The sequence below is a fragment of the Sturnira hondurensis genome, unplaced genomic scaffold (genome assembly GCF_014824575.4).
Source record: "Sturnira hondurensis isolate 20B ecotype Veracruz unplaced genomic scaffold, ASM1482457v3 Scaffold0001120, whole genome shotgun sequence".
Lineage (NCBI taxonomy): Eukaryota > Metazoa > Chordata > Mammalia > Chiroptera > Phyllostomidae > Sturnira > Sturnira hondurensis.
In genome coordinates, this window is record NW_028073751.1 from 5,448,820 (window position 1) to 5,468,834 (window position 20,015).

The 20,015-nt window shown below is 42.9% G+C and overlaps 1 protein-coding gene across 4 annotated transcripts in view; it reads left to right on the forward strand.

Moving 5' to 3' along the window:
- Positions 1–20,015, forward strand: part of ARHGAP26 (Rho GTPase activating protein 26) — a 420,536-nt gene that overhangs the window by 330,884 nt on the left and 69,637 nt on the right. For all 4 annotated transcript variants that reach the window (XM_037062978.1, XM_037062987.1, XM_037062996.1 and 1 more), the window contains 2 exons: positions 2,462–2,600; positions 14,494–14,647. In XM_037062978.1, coding sequence (XP_036918873.1) covers positions 2,462–2,600; positions 14,494–14,647 — 293 coding nt within the window. The remainder of the gene's footprint in view (positions 1–2,461; positions 2,601–14,493; positions 14,648–20,015) is intronic.

Here is a 20,015-nt window from a genome sequence, read left to right on the forward strand (position 1 = left end):
GAGTTCCAAGAAACACTGTTGTTTGTTGAAATCCATACTTGTGGGTTTAGGGGCACTGGCCTCTGTACCTAAAGATTGGCCAGGAAAGATGAGCTGAACAAGTAATGACTGCTGAGGAAGAGGAGAGTGCAGGTGTTAGAAACTTCAGCCCTAGGGTTCTTATCCCAGCCCCTCTCCTTCTTAGCTGTGTGGCAGGGCTGGAAGTCTCTCATTGTGGAATGGTCATTCTGTTTAATCGGTTGAGTTCACCAGATGGCTCAGAGATAAGCATGTAAAGTAGCGGGCAGATGCAAACACTCATTTATAGGGACAGTGTTTAAATGTCGATGATAATGGTGCACAGGCAGGTTGTCACCTCGGAACAGCTGTGGCGTAGTTTTGTTTGGGGGATGAAGTAAAGGGAGAGAAAGCATCTTAGAGGCTGTGGTCCTTGAGCTCAACAGCAAACATAGTTTCTCTTTTCTTCCCCTGCAGATACCCAAAAGGAGACTAGGGACATTGGGAACTACTGGTACTTATTTTTAGGGATGCCAGCTCTTCTGGAAGCCAGGAGATCTTTCTTGTTTTTGCTTTAAGTCCCCTTCTCGCCTTACTTCCTTGCCCCAGTTGAACTCAGCAATGCAGGGATTCAGTTTATTTTGTTGAAAATTCATTCCCCTAGGGAAAATATGATAATACTGTTTTCAAACAGCTGTGTTTGTGAGCAAGATGGACTAAACCAGCTGGCTGGCATCATTGGAGCCCGAGGACCCGCCAACCCATGGAGAGCAGCTGTTTTGGCTGAAGTTCTTATTATTCTTATGATTTTGTTTCCTATATTATCAGCCTCTGAGTTCTGCTTTTAAATGCATGCATAAAGGATAGAGAACCATGAGAAAGATGGATATGTCTAGGGCCACCCATAATTGAAGGGAATGGGCTGCCACCTCCATCCTCTTGTTGCTCATAATTGTTGGGAAAGGGAAAATCCAGAAGGAGGCAAGCTCCAAAGAGTAAGAGACAATAATAGTGGATCAATAAATATTGATATCTTAATACAGTGGGGTTATTAAGAAGGAGGAAGTGTTACAGTATAATGTCAAATGTATAGGATAAAAACTGTATAAAGAACAGAATCATAATTATGGAAAAGTGTTCTTTAACATTAAGTGAGACAACTGATACAAAGGACTTAACCTGATGCTGGTGTGCCAAGGGCTCAGCAAATCACAGCTATTGGATACAAACGCTCTACCTGTAGGGAACATGTTTGCCTCCTGCACTGTTATCCCCAGGGTGCCTAGTATCAAGTAGGTGCTCCAGGGATCTTTCTTGATTGAATGAATTAGTGTTGTTGTTGTTGTTATTTATTATATGCATTTAAAAATGAATCTAGAAAATCTAAGGACATGGATTTCTATGTGACCATCTGTAATTGTACTTGTGATTGTGGCAGCTTAACCTCTCTGCCTGAGTTCTTCATTATAAATGGTGAGGACAGTACCTGTTGCTCAAGGTCACTGATAGCAGAGTGAGCTACACGTCAGCCACGTTTAGCAGCTAGTCCCTAGGGAAACCAACATCGAACGGTCGCTCCTATAATCACGGTAAGTACCGTATGAGTGGTATCTGTTGTAATAATTCTGCTGCCCTTGTGTCTGCAGAAAAAAGATGAGAGTTGTCATGACTTTGTCTGTCATTTTCTTCTCATTATTTTACCTTGGATTTTTTAAAAATAAAATCTTAGAAGTTGATAAGAAAATAAAACTCAAAGGCCAATAATGGTTATCTCTAAATACTAGAGTTGGGAGGTTTTTTCTGTTTTCTTGATACGTTAAAAAATTGCTATAGTATTTATATGTTTCTTTTATTATCAAAAATGAAAAGTCATTTTCCCTCCTTCTAAATAAGAAAAACATTGCTTAGCATCAAAGATAACCCAGAGCTGCTGCAGACTGGAAGGGGCCCCTCTGAAGACAACCCAGGGCTGGGAACTCGTGCCGTACCCCGGGCCTCTTCTTGGGGTTATTTAAATGCATGTTCCACATTCTGAGAAAGTTGTTAAGCAGTCATTAAGAACTGGGAAGGAGAACCAGTGAGGAAAAATAAAGGGATTTTGATTAATTGGTTCTGGACAAAGGTGGGCACCAACTTGAAATTTTGTTAACAGTCAATGGCTTAGATTTAGTGCAGCTGCTTCTCATTTCCCTTGGAGAGAAGAACAATAAAGAAGCTCAGTGGGAAGCGTAGCAGAAGGGGTTAGAAATGGGAGTAACTGGTTACCAGACTCTGGGATACATTTCTGAGCAGGAACGTATAGTTCATTTCTTCTGGAGGTGTTTAAAATAAAGTCCTGAGCAAACACTGGTGGCCTTTTCCGCCTTGCCGACTCCCAGACGTTACCATGCCGCCAGTAGTGCTGCTTCTGCCCTCTCCCCCGTTCACGGCCGCGTGTAACCCTTCTATGAAATTTTACTTGCAGATATTTAACACTATGCCCGACGTGCCTCTCACCAATGCCCAGCTGCACCTGTCTCGGAAGAAGAGCAGTGATTCGAAGCCCCCATCCTGCAGCGAGAGGCCCCTGACGCTCTTCCACGCCATGCAGTCCACAGAGAAACGTGAGTCCTGCGCGCAGGGCAGTGGGGTGCTCCAGGGGCATCCCAGGCCACCTCTGGGCTGCTCAGGGGGTGCACTTCAGACCTCTCTCCGTGGTCTGCTGCCTTACCTGTCCTTGAGGACTGTGTGGCATCGTGCCCTCCCAGGTGCCGTGGCTGTGTAACCCTGACAGGAGAGGAAGCAGTATTGCTGAGAGTGAAAGGCCGGGGCCACCGCTGTTCCGATCCTCTTCCCAGCTCTCCTGGGGGCCACCCGCCCCCGGAGCCCCTCTCCCTCGTGCCACACAAGAGCTCAGCTCGGGCGTCGCTTCTTCGCGCCTGCTTTTGTCAGCAGCTCCCATAGAGCCAGTTTCCTTTCCCTTTCTCAGTGTGTAATTGGTGTGAGTCACCTGCCCCACTAGAATGTGACTCTGTGAGGGCAGGGCCTTGTTTGGCTTGTCCTTCTGCTCCACCTAGCCCAGGGCCTCGTGTGAAGTGGACACTTAATAAATATGTGAAATTAATTAATGAAGTCATTAGAGAATAATACCCTCCTTGTTCTGCATAGCAGAAGGGGTTAGAAATGGAAATAACTGGTTATTTCCATTGGATAGCAGAGTGTAATCACAATTGTTTCAAAGGTTTTTTTCTTCTCAGGATTTCTGAGTTCCTTGCAGTGATCAGGGTACTGTGCCCTGAAAGATCTGTCTTGTTTAGCATTTATAATGAGAGTTGAATGTAGACTTGGGTTCCTGTGCCAGCAGCAGCAGCACACGGACAAGCCTTATACCTTCTCTCAGCATCAGTTTGCTCTTCCATAAAGTGGGTTTGAAAGTACATGCCTCATAAAGAATTGGTGAGGTTTAAATGAAATTATGCACTAAGCATCTGGCACAAGGCCTAGGCCTGGTAAGGGCTGACAGCTGGGAGCTGCTGCTATTATTACTAGTTATTGTTTAATCACACGCAGCTGACATTTTCATGATTTCGGCCAGGGACTGGGAGTATAAAAATACTCACAGTTGACTAAGGGAAGCAGACTGAGCGAATGGATCATGGCAAGTCGGCACATAGCTGCTCTCGTACAAGTACGCCTTCAGTGAGGCAGTAGAACCGGCTGTTTGAAAGATATAGGCTGTCTGATTGCGTGGGCGAGAGTCCCACGTCTGGGCTCACCGCTGTGTGTGACTGGGCAAGTTACCCAACATCTTAGGGCCTCAGTCTCCTCATCTGCAGAATAGGGATGATGACATTTAATTTCTTACAGCACTCTTTGGAAGTGCTGTGAAGTTAAAGCACTTCAAACAGTGCCCTGTGCAGAGGAAGTGCTCAGCGTGCGCCGGGTGGGGGGTGTTGTCATTATTACTGTGAGCATGGTTACCACTGCCACCCTGTTACTGCTGCTGCTGCTGCTGCTCGGTGAAGTACAGGACAGATACAAAGTAGAACAATGACTCAGCCTTGAAGAGAAGAGGCTCCTCATTAGGAAAGGCATCTTTCTCTTTTCTTTGTTTCAAAAATGATTTTTAGCCTTTGCATTTCAAAAGTAATATCCTCCCTTATCACAACTCCCGAAAACGAATCTTCTCCACCCCCAGAATATCACGTATTTAAAGGTGTCAGATGCCATAACATGGCTGCCCCTTGGTGTATTTAGCACCCAAACACTGTTTGGGCGTTGCATATATTTTGCATTTATGAATAAAGCTCCTGTTCGTAGTCCTGATCATTTCCTTAAGATAAATTCCTGGAAGGATTTCTAGGTCAGTAGATAGGCACAGTTTTAGGGCTTTGACCCTGTACCCAGATTTGCTTCTCTTCAGATGGTAACCTTTGTTCTGCTTGAATATCTGGCTTGGGTCATTCTTGCCATGGTGCCCACATGGTCTGGGCCCCTCCACACTCACCAGCAAATGCTTGGAACAGGCCAGCCACACCCACATCTGCCGCAAACAAGACATCGGGCTGTGGTGCCTATGCTTCTCAGGTTTCTAGGAGAGCCACGGTCACCTAATGTTTCTTACTGAGCGTGTACAAGGCAGATTGGGACAGATCAGAGAGTACTGTTAAATTCTTCTAAGCTTAAAATAGTGCTGAGTTTACGGTTAGACTGAAGCAGAGGCAGCTTCGGAACAGGTCTAGAAGCATATTCTGGGAGCATGTAAGAAAGAAGATGGAAATTAGGAGAAAATCAATTAGATCTTTGCCCAAGATTAATTTTATCACACAGGCAGGGGATGAAAGTTAAGGATGTGTGAAAGCAGACCTGCCTAAGCTGCAGAACAAGCTGCTGTCCCTGTCTGCAGATGATGGACGGAGGGTGAGACATGGGCAGAGGGTGAAGCAATAACTCTTTCCTCCAAATGTTAGTAAATGCTCACTAGAAGCAGGACCAAAATCTCTACATGTTTGAATATTTGTGGAGTGGTTAGCTTTTCTCCCATTCTGAGAGAGAAACATTTTCACTGAAGAGTATATAGATGCATATACTTTCTAATAATCTGTTTCGGAACCTCCCCTTTTTTCTGGGGAACTGGACTGATATCCAGGCTGGCCTGGAAAACCCCATAGCAGGAGGGGGTAAGTTGATGCTGTGAGGAAGACTGGGCCAGCAGCTGAAGGTTTTGCTGGCACTCACCCCTCCCAGGTGGTGACCTCACCTCCCATCAGTGTTAGGTGAGCAGGTGGCAACCCGTGGTAAAATCTCCAGTCACCTTACCCTTCCTTCCCTTTGTCTGGTCTGTGAACAAAGATAGAAGACTGCTTTATCAAAGCACTTTGCAGAGTTTACTCTTTGGAATTAAAATATAGACGAAGACCCTGCGGCCAATTTGTGGGGGAAATTGTATGTCCATAAAGTATATTCCATAATACATAATAATAATTGTACATTCAGTAGTAACAAGGTTTCTTCAGTTTGAGGTTTCTTTCTGTATCTAGCTCTCTACTTCCCAAACTTGAATCATTTGCATAAACCTTCATTCACTTTTTGGGCCACAACCACATAACTCATACACTATTTTTGTTTAATACCTGTCTTTAAATCAATTTTAAAGCAACTCACTTCTTTACCTAGCCTATTGCTACTCAGTAAAATCTCTAAAAACATGACTTTGATAGTCTCACTGTTTTATTCTCTAATATATAGTAAACTAAATATGTAACTGCTAAGATAAAGAGTGTTCCTCCACCTCCAGCCTTGGAAATGTCTTGTGTCCTGCTTGTTGAATGTGTACCACGGATTGGCGTCCACGGACCTTGCTCGAATTTTTTACAGACTCAGATCCTTCATGTTGATATAAATATCCAACTCGGGTTCCTTTGGTTCACTCAACTAGAATTGGGTTCAGATATTGATAGTTGGTTGTTGTATTGCCGTGGACTCTCACCGCGTATCTATCTGTGCAGTTCCACTTGCAAACCTGGAGTCTAAACTTTCTTTCATTAGGCTTAGGGATCTGCCTGTAAAGAACTGAGGGGCAGGTGTGGAAAGATAAATTCATGCATCCGATAAAGAAGCTGGAGGCCAAGTGAGATTAGAACCTCATTCAATAAAAACAACAATGAAAAGTACAAATGATTATAGCCCAGCTAATGTGCTGAGCAGCCTGCTAAGTCCATTATTATCTCCTTCTCACAGTTGATAATCATCCCGTGAGGTAGGTGCTCATTATCTACATTTTATGCACAGGCAAACTGAGGCTTGAGTGGTTAGGCAATTATACAGCTGACAAATGACAGAGAATTGTATACCCGGGTGATCTCCCTTCCCCATGCCGTTGTCTCCAGAAGGGTGCCTCTGTCAGCTCTTGAGCCACAGAAGTGAAGACCTTGCTAGACTGAGTTACAGGAGCAATAAAAGCCACATGTCCCCGCTTCCAACGCCGCTGCCTTGGGGGCAGCTGGGCCGCCCGAATGGGTTCTTCAGTATGCGTGCTGCAGGTGCCAGCCACAGGGACGGCTGCCCTTCCAGATCCAGCCCCAGCTATTCAGGTTTTCCAACTGTGGTAGCAAAGGAGGTTGCTGTTTCATCTCTAAGTTTCCACGCAGATACATCATGCAGTAGAAACTGGTGGTATACCTAGGTGAAAGGTATTGATACACAAGTTGTACTTTTTCTGGACAATTCTAGAAGGCAGAGTCAGAGGATTAGAGGCAATCATCAACCAGGTCTTGTACCTTTTAGATTTCCACTAAGAAGTTGCAAGGTGACATTTATCATTTATGTTGTCACAGATTTTTAGTACATACACCAAGGTGTTGAAATGTATTTATTGGAATAGTGGTTCTCAGACTTGGGTGTGCATTAGAATCATGTAAGGAAGGAGCTAAAGATGCCTGGTCTCCCTGGTATGTTCTGAATCAGGTTTTGGCTCTTTAGCTCTGGCATCTGTATTTTAAAAGCACTCTGGTGGTGCTGATGCTAGCTACAGTTAAACACTCATTTGGGAGAGGAGACAACCATCAAGGTGTCTTGTCTTCTGTCATTACCACAACACCTCTTTTGACTGTCGGCATTTGGGACAGCCTAGCATGGTGACTAAAAGCAGGAGCTCTGCATTGCTTGACTGTATTGCTTCCATGCCATCTTGACTCTGAGACCTAGAGTGCAGTACTTTCCTTTTCTGGACCCCATTTTTCTCATCTGTAAAATCCATCACTAGTGATAGCTTTCTTGGAGGGAAATTACCGTGATTAAGTGAAACAGTGCATACACAGTACTTGACACAGGGCCTAGAACATGGTAAACACCTAATAAACATTGGCTATGGCTACGATGATTATCACCAGGCTGTAGTATTACCTTACATTTGACTAAGAACGTATCCCTCCTCTGGAGCCTGCAGATTCCCAAGGAGAGGCCCATACGGAAGGGTAATGCAGAGCCTCCCTGGCCCCAGCAAGAGCCTGTTTGATTCTCGAGTGCAAATACATCAGCAGCCTGGGATGAGTTGTACAGTGTTGATGGGGGTGGAAATGGATTCTTGGGCTTCATTTTACAGGGATCATGTTAACTATTGGGATTACTAGCTGCTGGGATTATAGCTCTGATTAATTCTTTTAGTTCAGTTAATTCATCCTGGACCCTCTCCCAGGCAGGCCCAGTGAGAGGTTGAGAATTTAGCTCATATACTTCTCATGTGTGTCTTCGTTGTTGAAAAATCACTGGGAATTCATGCTGTTCAAAGTCTTACGTAATGCCTTTCTCCGAACAGGCAAAGCTGCCGCTTGTGCCCGTTCTCAGGCTGCCTCTGCAGATCCAAGGCGGTCTGGACACACCTGTTTGTTTTGGCAGATGACATGTTTATCCACATGGATTCCTATTGTCACACAGGCTGTAAGGTGTAATGTAGCTCTTGGCTTAATTATGTGTGGTTACCATGTGTGACTAAAAACCACATAGTTGATGTATCCGTTAAAAAATGATGCTGTGGAAAACTAGTGGCAGGAAAAAAGTTCAAGATAGATCATTAAGTGAAAAGGAGCACATTATAGGCTCAAATCTCTGGCATTATCACTAAGTGAACAAAGCAGGTAGCACATTTGGTACAATGTTATCCCACGTTGTTAAAAGTAAAAAGTATATACATGTATAGAAAACCAACTGGAAATTGACACGCCAAAATACATATAGGATATTCGTATGCTTTTCTGTACTTTCTGAATTGGAGAGGGTGCATATTTATTATGTATTGACTAATTTTACCTTATTAAAAATAAAGCCTTCTAGGCCCTGGCTGGTGTAGCTCAGTGGATTGAGCGTAGGCCTGCGAACCACATGATCGTGGTTCGATTCCCAGTCAGGGCACATGCCTGGGTTGCAGGCCAGTTCCCAGCAGGGGACCCATGAGAGGCAACCGTACATTGATATTTCTCTCCCTCTCTCATCCCTGACCCCTCTAAAGATAAATAAATAAAATCTTTAAAAAAAAAAGAAAAGAAAAGAAAATGGGCTGATGTTTAAAAAAATAAATAAATAAAGCCTTCTAATTGTACATTTCAGTTACTATATGAGACCCATTTTGCAATGAATGAGTCATGGTATTATAAATCAGTAAGTATGTAATTTTCTTCTCTTTAGTGAACAGCAATATAAGCAGGCTTTATGTGGACTCATTCAGTTACTGGGGAACCATAGATTGACAGGATAGTGTCTTGATCCAAAAATAGGTTTTCAGGTAGAAGAGAGAGCTAAGTTGTGAGCAGTTAAGTGTTCATTGAACTCTCATCGTTCAACTCCCTGTTCAACCATTAATTAGAAGCTCATTCATATGTTTGGGTTCTTGAAATGCTCTTGTTTTTTTTAGGGCCTGGTATTCCCATTGTGCATCCGTGTCCCGTTGGTTGAGTCAGCTTAGTCCCAGGCCAACCACAATGACTTCCCCGTTCTCTTTTGAAATCCAGTTTTATGGACATTCATTCCCTTTGCAGAGAAAAGGGTTACTGTGTGTGCCATGGGGAGAGGGTGATTTAGTCAGTCCACACTGGATCAGAATCAGGGGTGGTCTTGCTGAAGACACCCTGCCCCAAGTCCTAACACCATGTCCCATGTCCTATGGTTGAAACAATGGATTGACCACATTTTTCACTTATCAACTCACTGTCACAGCCCAAAGTACTTCGTAAGATTATTTTTTATCATAGAGACTGAAACTGGGTCAGCCTGAAATCATACCACCTCAGCTTTTAGTGTGGCTTGGCACGCCACTACTATCAGAAGCAAAAGCTATAGGGGAAAAAATGCTTCAGAAAGCCCGATTCCAAGCTTCCTGTGGACTTGGGTGTTTCCCAGAGATGGTAAACTCCAAAATTGCTATGCACTCATCATTTTTTATTGCAAAATTCATTAAGCTGCTGTGCTATTATCATCCTATCTTGTCAAGATGATACATTACAGACTTCATTGCAAAACTTTAACAAGCCAGGAGAAAGTACACCTCTCTCCCCACTGCAGCACGGGAAAGCCTCTGGGTATTTTGCTTTTACCTTAATACTTTTTTCACAAAGTCCCGGGTCTTGACACAACTTCTGTCTGTCTGGCAACTCCCCTCACTCCCTGTTTGGTCATGTGGAGGGAGTTCCTCCCTTTGGGCTCCGGGAGGTGTCGTGAGCTGCTGTCCAGGGACAGTCAGCTTCCCTCTCCTTTTCGACAGCTAGTCTCCAGCATCATTGAAAGACAGACGAGATGCTGGCCCATCCTGACAGACACATGTCCATGCATGGTGAGGAACCTCCCCTAGAGTGACGTTGAAGGTCTTTGTTTCATATTTATACTACAGCTCTGTGTGTTCAGTGGGCTAGACATGTTGAGGCCTGCTGAGACGTGTGCATTTGGCTTGGCTCTGCGTGTGCATTCCTGGCCTTGCCTCTGTGTTCTGTGGTAAGCAGAGACCCTGCCTCTTGTGTGTGGTGGAGTTGTCATTAGAGTGAGCGGGAGTCACTCAGTAAATATGGAAAGTGAAGTAGCTTAGCTCCCAGATCTCCATGGCAACCCCCAGAACAAGTACAATGTCACCAAAATTACTCTGTGGCTTTCTTTTTTTAGTTGCAGTGATTTGGTTGCATACTCATGTTTTTCCGCTCCTGATTTGTACAAAAAACACTGCCCACTATATAACCAGGACTTAAGTTTCAGGGGCATTAGTGGTCCCTGCCTGAACACCTGAAAAATTCAGTCACACAAAACTTGCCTTTTTCCGTGCTAGGAAAACACATTCCAGTTGTTTCTTGCTGCCTCATATTTATCATTTAGCTTATAACCAATTGAGGAGCTTTCATAGATATTCTGCATGGACTAGACAGGAATGGATGAGCTGATTCCCCCCTCACAGGTCACGGTAACGGATGCCTGGTGCATTCTGCTTGTGTGTACATACCCAGCCCTCGAGTACATTGTATTTTTAAGGGCCAACTCCTCATCCACCTTGTCACTCCTTGTAGAACGTATGCTCATGAAAACATCCAGTGCATTGCCCGTACTCGTTTACAGTTGTTTGGAGGTTGGTTTTATCATCTCCTTGTTTCTGGGCTCTTGTATTCAGTGGCTAATATGAAGAGAAATTCTTACTGACAACTGTGCTTGAGGAAGGCATGCATTTTCACAGTCTTCTTTCTACCCGTTTAAGAATACCCCCGAGTTGTGGGCATTGTTTCTCCTTTGGTCATTTAAATGGTTCTCTGTGATCTCTTTGATTTGACTCATAGCTGGATGTTGTTGTTCTTTTTCAGTCCAGGAGTCTATAATTTTTTCTTCAGCAATGTAATTGCCATCAGTCCTTCTTATACCTTCTTAGGAGGATGCTGGAGGTGGCTTGACTCATCAGTGACTCAAGAAGTCCAGCTCTCTCTTATTTGAACAATTTGGTTCATTTTAGTTTTATTTTTTAAAAGGCATTTAGGCTGCCTATTCTCATTATGTTTTTTCCTGTCAGCAGCAAGGACTCATTTGCCCACCTGACAAAAATCCTGCTGTTTTGAGTGACATTACTGAATCATTTTCTCTTTATTTCTTAATTCATTTCAAATGCTTTAGAATTGGTCTCTGTAGGGTTTGCCATAACTGCTCAAACATTTGGTATGCTGTGATTTTACTCACTTCCCCTTCTTTGAAATAATCTTCATCTTCCTTCTCACCCTCAGTGAGGGTTGTCAGCATTTCAGTTTAGAAGTGTCCAGCTAGAAGTTCTCAGTTGCATTATCTGAAGTCTTCTGTTGAGTAAAACTGCGAGGGTCTTACAGTCAGAAAGTGCCGGGTTTCTAGTTTCCCTTACCATGTGGACCGTACAGGGAGACCAGCAGAGGGGATGCTTTTTAGGACGCACATTGGCTGTCTCGGCCGCAAAACTGAAATCTTAGGATTAACTATTTTGGGGGTTTGGCCGGAGGGGGGTGCGGGGGGGGAGTGGACAATGAACTCCTTCCCCTGACCTTTTGCTTTTGTTGTTATTTTGTTTTGTTACAGGTTATGATATATGTGAAAGGTTCTAAATATCTAAATATCCTATATCTAAGTCTAAGTCAAAATAGAACCTCAGAAAGAATTTATTTCTTTAAAAAAGAATTCTAATATCCTCCTAGTAAATGGAATACTAAAATTCCTCAAGCTCAGTTTAGGTATAGCCACCTGTTTCATTCTGTTGACTTTTCTAGGCCAGGGCAGGTCAAGTTCTCACGTCCCACCCTATCCTCGCTCCCTTGTGGATCTACTTCAGACGGATATCATACTCCCTGTGCCGCAGCCTTCCTCATTAGGTCATGGAGAACCCCAGCTTCTCAAGCCATAATAATAATTATGTTTCTAAAAATTTTACCCAAGCCTAGCTTTCAGAATCAAATCTTTTTATGAGCTTTAGGATGCTGAAAAAATATTTTATAAACCAAACATCTTTACTTAATGTTTTTTTCTCTTGTGATTTCACAGCTTTATCTGTCAGATATCCAATGTTAGGTTGCTCATAATCTACCCCAGAAGGTAGGCATATGAACAAATAAACATGTGCAAGTCAGTAAGTACACTAGCGTGCATCTGAATAAAGTGCCAAGGAATTAACATAGGGCTCTGCTAACTGGGGACTGTGTTTGCTACTCAGTAGCTACTCAAACATTCACTGAATAAATGAAAATTGAAGAAGTATTTTTCCCAGATGCTTTTTCTAATGGATAGTAAAGAAAAAGAGTTCTGATAATATTTTAGATAAACTAGTATACTTTAGCAAGATATTGTTTTTAATTTATAGAACTATAATTCTCACATGGAATAGTGAATAAGATCACAAGAAAAAATAGGTACAGTTATAGTCTTCTAGTTCCTGTGAATTCAGAGAATTATGTCATCTAAACTTGGCCTCAAATAAGAATTAATAAAACTGTTCATCTGCACTCCCATGTAAAGCAGAAAATGTTTCCATTGTATCCCAAAGAAGTGTCATCTTTATGCCCCATTTTTATATGGTGGTCTTGGGCTTCTCATAATCTTGCAAGAATCTTGATATGAGTATTTTGTGCGAAGGAAAATTTTACTTCCACTGAATCATACTGATAAGTGACATACCCATTCTCCCGATGATCCCCTAATTATGTAACATTAGAGTTGTTTTTCTTCCCAGTGGCAACTTCACATTCACAGGCCCTGTTAGTCTGCCTATGTCTTGGCTTAATGTAATTCTTTTGGTTTCTCTTTGCTGTTATTTCAATTTGGAACTTAAGCTCTTGAAATATGAATAGTTCTAAATCTCTGGAATCAACTTAAATGATTTACTTTATTTAAAATCCGCTTAGTTCAGGAATCTCCCCATAACCTCATGGGGTTTTTTAACCCTCTGTAGGGCTTTAAACATGATATTGAGAATTTGTCAAGCTATTAGGGGTCATTGGTGTGTGTGTCTAATGTGATCATTAATCTAACATCATTTTATAAACATAATGCATTTATGGACATGACTAGTGCATGGGGAAAAGTATTTTTGTCATGACATCACTCACTTTATTGCCTAAAGACACCTGAGTTCAAATGTCCACCTCTGAACTACCATGTCAGTGAGCCTAGTCTGTCTCCTTGAGGATATGGTACACCTCTGACTCATTTCAAAAAGGCCTGGTGAAGATTAATCCAGATACATTTCTTTCTTTTTAAATTTAATTGTTGTTCAATTACAGTTTTCTGTCTTTTACTCCAATTCCAGCCAACCACCCCCCAGTGCTCCCCACCCCTCCCATCTCCACCCCCCTTAGTTTTTGTCCATGTGTCCTTCATAGAAGTTCCTGTAAATCCTTCCCTTTTCCCCCTGAAATCCCTTCCCCTCTCCCCTCTGAGGTACATTTCTTGATAAATGAATTGATTTCTCAAAATAGCCATTGATTTCAGATGGCATATCTGTGAGGAATGGGGAACAAGAATGACAACTTAAGTGTCCAGTGTTTTGCTACAGCATTGGTGCCTGTTTAACTAAATCATCCCCAAAATGTTTTCTTCAGCACATGGTTCCGAGTTTTTAAAGATGGGAAGAAACAGAAAGTGTCTCTCTTTGAGCAGTGTTCTGAAGTTTACAAAACACATTCTTGCATCTGCTCCCTCTTGATTCGCCTGACAGTTCCTTCTCCCCGTTGAATAGATGCCTTAGCCGTGGAACAGAGAGTGAGTGAAAATTGCCTGAAACCATCCTGTTAGTCAGGGGTAGAGCCTTGAAGACAACACAGGTTTCTCCCTCCCAGCCTGGTAATGTTCTCCAAGCATTAATGTGACTGTTTTGACCTTGGACTCGGTTTTTATATGCAAACTACTCTAGCCCTTACACATCTATTTATCAAGGAACCAACATGAAACTAAAGATCAATTACATGGAGCTAAAGCAACCCAGAGGCTATGTCTATGGAGGGGCGAGGAATTTAGACTGCGGAGTCATGAAGAAGTGGGTGGCCATATAGATTTTTTAATGGCGACATGCTATATAATGGGCGATAGGATGTGGCCTGGGCAATTTCGATAATTTTGAGAGCAGGATTGTTTGAATAAAAGGTGCACATCACAGAAACCAAGAGGGTCTGGTTGAATGCAAGGAGGCTGTGAAGGCTGCTCTGTGTTCTGCCCATCTGCCAATCAAAAGAAGACAAAATTTATTATGCAGTGGTAGTGCCACTCTTAGGAAAAAGATGGTCATGTTAAAGGGGTGAGAGGGGAGGTATGACCTATCACACTGAGAAAGGGATTTTGCTCTGAAGTTTCAAGTCGCCTATTCCCCTTTGACTCCCTTTCCCACTTGTACTTGTTATCCTTTCATATGTCCTACTTTTAGCTTGGTTGGGCAGAGAGATCTCAATCCAATTTCATTATTTGTAAATTTTTGTGTATGTGAGGATAGACTATCCCTATGAAATAAATAATATTAATATAGGGCTTCTGGCCTTTTTCCCCCCCTAGAGGAACAAAGAAACAGCATCATTAACTCCAGTTTGGAATCTGTCATCTCATCAAATGCAAACAGCATCCTTAATTCCAGCAGCAGCTTACAGCCCAACATGAACTCCAGTGACCCAGACCTGGATGTGCTCAAACCCACCCGGCCCAGCTCACTGTAAGTATGATGTTTGCCTGCCTGTTACAGCAGGCCCTGATCAGCCATTCTGCCCAGAATTTGTTCTCAGGCCTCATCTGACTGAGCATTTTCCTTCTCCCTGAACTTGGAGCTTGGCTGGTTTGTTATAGATTAATCATTATTTGTAACACACTGCTTCTTGGCTTCGGTGATCTATGACTTACCATCCTGCTGAGATGGCTTTGATTATGGCTTTCGCCTCTGCTGGCTGCTGAGCATGAAAAGCAATTTCTTTTGGTTTTATAAACATCCAGACACTACAGTAGCTCAGCAGATCACTGGCTAAGTGTCTTTCTTTCATTTATGTTGTCTCAGTTTCTCTTCTCCCTGACTATGTTGAGAATGTCCAGTTCCCCCAGTAGCTGAAGAGTCCCCCAGTAGCCCTTTGAATCTTTAGATCCTCAACCCTTAGCATGACTGTGATCACAGACCAGAGATTGGAAAAGAGAAGAGCCTTTGTTGCTTCATTCTTGGGTATTGAGCACCCTTAGCCAAGACAGGCAGTTGTGGGGCTGCCTGTCCAAACCTTCACAGAGATTAGATCTACCCTGTGAGGGCCAGAAAGTCCTCCCTTGTGGTTTCGTCCCACATTGCTTAGCTTGCTTCCCCAGACCACCTCATAAATCGTGTCAGCTAGAGCCTTTGCAAAAAGAACGTGAGGCCAGAAGGGCTGGACTCCCAGGCTACAGTTGTGAGAGACTCAGGAAAAGCAGAGTGGACATTGCCTTTCTCTGGTGAAAATAGTTCGCGGTTCGGCCACAGATTGTTTGAAGGGCACTTGTTTCCCTTAGTGAGGCACCGGGATGTCAGAACCTGTTCCCTCCCCTCTGTGTTGTGGTTGCGTGAGCCAACACACCTCGGCATTCTGTCTCTTTGAGATATTGAGAGATGTGCATAAAAAGGGCCCAGCAATTTTTGTCTTAGAAGAGACTAAGGCTATTATATTAAGGTTTGGGAGGAAAAATGTCTCTAAAATGGACTTAAGAGGTAAATACTGTAAGTGCAATAACTGTGTAAGATGAAATCATACATACATGGAGAAAGTCAGGTCACACTTTAGTTGATGGCTTGAAGTCCTATCTGCATTTTCAGGAAGTTAAATGACTTACTTGTTATTTGGTAATGTGTTTGTTCACCAAAAAGTGTACCAATGCCTTAGAGCTCAAAATAAATTAACGTGTTCAGGTTATGGGCAGTGCGTTTCTCGGCTTCCCCGTGGCCAGACTTGCCCATATGCTGTATGGCTTTCTCAGGTGCTCCTAGACATTAAAGAGATTTTAGTTCTTTTTTTTTCTCCACTTTGTTTAATCTCTGTACCTACCAGTTGCTGAAGTGATTTGTTGTTCAGCATGAGCAAGGTTGAATTTCTAGCCCAGGTTGCTTAACATCCTCTGGTTCTAGCCACAGTATCAACTAGTGGTCTTTAATCTTTGTTTACAGTAGCTGGGGGCTGGGAGTCCCCTGAGTCACTGCTGAGTATAGTGTGTTCAAAAAGGCTGCTTTAGCAGCTAAGTAAAAAGTAGGGTATGTCCTTTAAACAGGTCCTGGAAGAGGGGGCTTGGGCTTTTGTTTTTCAGCTGGCTAGTGATTTGTTTTACGTAAAACACTGGGGGTGACTCCATCCAGTTCATGCCATCCAGGGGACTATTCCCTGCCTACTGCAGATTTGGGGGGGCTTTCCCAGGGAAGGGAGGGTGATGCTGGGAGCAGTTCCACCTGTCTTCCTTTGGGAGGGGCATTAGAGGTAGGAATGTGATGTGTTTCCAACAAGACTGTGGTCCTTCCAAGCTGAGGATCTGACTGGTACCTGTGAGTTTTGAGCTCAAGCAAGACTGTTCTTGAGGTGGAAGGACTGTGGATGCCAGCACTGGTACCAGAGCTTGCAGTGACCCTGAATGAGGGCCGGGCACAGGTCCTGTAGGCTCTGCAGGAGGTTCACCCACCATGTCTGACACCTGGAGCAGTAAGATGTTCTCCAGGTGTACTTCTTGTTTTTTTCTGCCTGGAATTTTGCTCGTGTGGGCCATCGACAGAAGCTGGGTAGTCCAGGCAAGCAGAAGTCACAGTATGTTCCCTGAGTAAATTAATTCTCCAAATTCTGGTGACACATTGTGCCATGGTGATTGGGCTCAGTTGCAACCAACTGAGCCCAGTGGGTCTTAACCTCAGTTCCGGACCCTTTTATTCCCTCCAACATTGTTGGCTTTCATGTGCACAGAGATTCTTGAACTTAACAATGCAGATGAAAATGGAAAAAAAAAAAGCAAAATTGGGGGTAGGGGATTACCATTAACTAGACAATTATTTAGGCATAAAGTGGGGTACTGGTCACAGAAAACTGTTCTCCTTTTTATTTTATTCATTTGTTTTTCATTATATTCATAATGACTGGAATGATCACTGTGACTGTGCAACAGTCATAATGAAAGAAGCACATTTGTGACATAGCACTCTTCAGTATTCCAGAGACTGCACTTCTCTGTCTCATTGGTAAATGGTTGCTGATTCTCCAAGGAGATCAGGGCCCTCTTGTGTGTGTGTGACCATAATGCTAAGTCAGGCATCAGAATTAGAGATGCCATCATTCTGGCCATGTCAGGGCAAAAAAAAATCTGTAAAACATACAAAGCACTCTTAAAATTCAACAGTAAGTAAACAAATAACCTAAATAAAAACTGAGCAAAACTTCTAGAGAGACACCTCACCAAAGAAGGTGTACAGATGCAAATACATAAGCATATGAAAAGATGCTCAACATCTTATGTCATTCGGTAATTCCAAATTAAAACAATGAGATATCACTACACACCTATTAGAACAGCTAAAATCCATAATATTGACACCAAATGCCGGTGAGCATGTGGAGAAACGAGAACTCTCATGCACTGCTTGTGGGAATACAGAATGAAACAGCTACTTGGAAAGATAATTTGGCAGTATGGTACAAAAGTAAACATAGACTTACCATGTGACACAATCTGGCAAACACACTCTTAGGTGTTTACCCAAATTAGTTGAAAACTTATGTCCACATAAAAACCTGCCGACAAGTGTTTATAGCAGCTTTACTCATAATTGCCAAAACTTGGAAGCAACCAAGATGTCCTTTAGTAGGTGAACAGATAAACTGTGGTACATGCAGACAACAGAATATTATTTAGTGATTAAAGAAATGAGATACCCAGTCCTGAAAAGACATAGATGAACCTTAAATGCTTATTACAATACTAAGTGAAAGAAGCCACTCTTTAAAAAGTACAACATGGTATAATGCCAACTTTGTGTCATTTTGGAAAAGGCAAAACTGTAGAGTCAGTAAAAAGATTGTGGATAGTAGATATGAAATATTATGCATTTGTCAAAACTCAAAAAGCCAATTGAACCCATAGAGCAAATCCTCCTGTTGTAAGCTATGAACTTTTGTTAATAATAATTAAATGATATTAGTTCATTGGTTTTAACAAATGTATTGATACCATGCTAATGAAAGATTTTAATAATAGGGGAAACTTAGGAACTGGGTACAGGTATATGGAAACTGTGTTATTTTGAACAATTTTTCTGTAAACCTGACACTGCTAAAAAAGTAACGCCATTTTACATGTTTTTGAAAAAAATCTAAATGTCTAACTTCTTTTAAAGGTTATAAGATATGTCCACATTGAAACAGTATGTTGCTTGGTAATAGATGGATGGTGCTCTTTGGTTCGTATCTCTTGCCTGTAGGCCTGTGACTTATTAAATACAGCCCAAAAATCTTTGCAACCCTCCCACTAGGAGGTGGAGTCCTTGAATCTAGGCTGGCCTTCAGCCTAGATTTGGCCAATAGAGGGTGGCAGAAGTAGTATCATGTGACTTTGAAGCCTAGACCGCAAGGCCTTCTTGATTGTCATCTCATTCTCTTGGAACCCAGCCACCATGCAAAAAAACTCAGTCTAGCCTCTAAGAGAAAAAAAGACCAGCTGTCTCAGCCTAGCTAATGCCTGGGCCACCAACCAGTTGAAAGCAGCCACATGAGTGAGTCCAGGAAAGACCAACAGAAAAGCTACCCAGTCAACCCCCAGATTCATAAGAAATACTAGATTGTGGTTGTTTTAAGCCACTGAGCTTGGGCCAGTTTATTCAGCAATATTTAACTGACATAAGGCCTATGAATTTGTGACCTTGGAGTTGTGGGCAACTGACTGCCTTGGAATGGGGCTGGGCTGCCTGGGTAAGGTAGGAATGTGTGAAGTTTATCACTGTAAAGTAGGGGCAGCCTCTTGATTTTTGGAATCTTCTTTGAAAGAAAACAACTTATAAATGAGGTTCTGAGAAGTTAAGAAACAAAAACAAACCCATAGCTAGTGGCTGAGGCAGTGAGAAAGATAGCTTAAACACAGACATGCCAAGCAGGAAACCCTAGGTAATCCTGGCAGCAACATTGACTAGCTGGTGCCAGTCTTTGGCCCTGGGCATGCCATCCCCTTACTCCCTGTGGTGGAAAAATGGGGCTGACGTGTCTCTCAGAACAGAGCTGGTTCAGTGGATGCCTACAAAGGACTGCAGAAGGAAAAGCCTCTCTCTTCTCTCACAATCAATAAAAGAGTCGGCATTGTACCACTACTTCCTGGAAGACAGTGAATTTTAAGGAGGAAATAAACAAAAGAAGTCAGGGGACTTCCCACTACATAAGATACTGCCATAATCCCCCCAAATTAAAAGTGACTAGATGAAAGCTTGCTTTAGACCCTTGGGGTTTGGGGTAGGAATGGAGGGGCTTGTTAAAACTGAAAGAAAGTTAGGGAGTTGGGGGATGACTACAGCCATGGGGAGCCCACCCGGGAGTTCTCCCTGCCTAAGTGGTCTCTACCCCTAAAAAACAACTCCCTTGCCAGTGGCCCCATAAATAAAGTGAATTTTCCTCATCCTTTCTGCTTAACACACACGTGCACACACATGCACACGTGCACATGCATTTCCAAGTTATTTCTGGTGACCGAAAAGATGAGTGCATGCCAAGTGCCTTCAAATTCTGCCAGAGTCAACCGTCCTCTCCCATCTTAGTGGCCAGTGAGAGAGAGGGGAGAGCACAGTCCCTGGAATCCAGAGGATAAACAAGGCTGCTTCCAGGCTGAGTCATTTCTCTGAACCACTGTTGGCTCCTTCAGACTTTGATTCAGCTGCTCTCAGATTAAGTCCGGGGAAAACTTCCCTTTAGAGCTACCTCTAAAATTCTACTTGTGTTTTACTTATTCAGGCAACACTCATTCAACAGGTATCATTTGAACACCTACTCTCTTCCAGGCATTATTCTGAGTGATGAAGATGCGGTAATTTTTTAAAAAATGACTTTCTTTTTTCATTG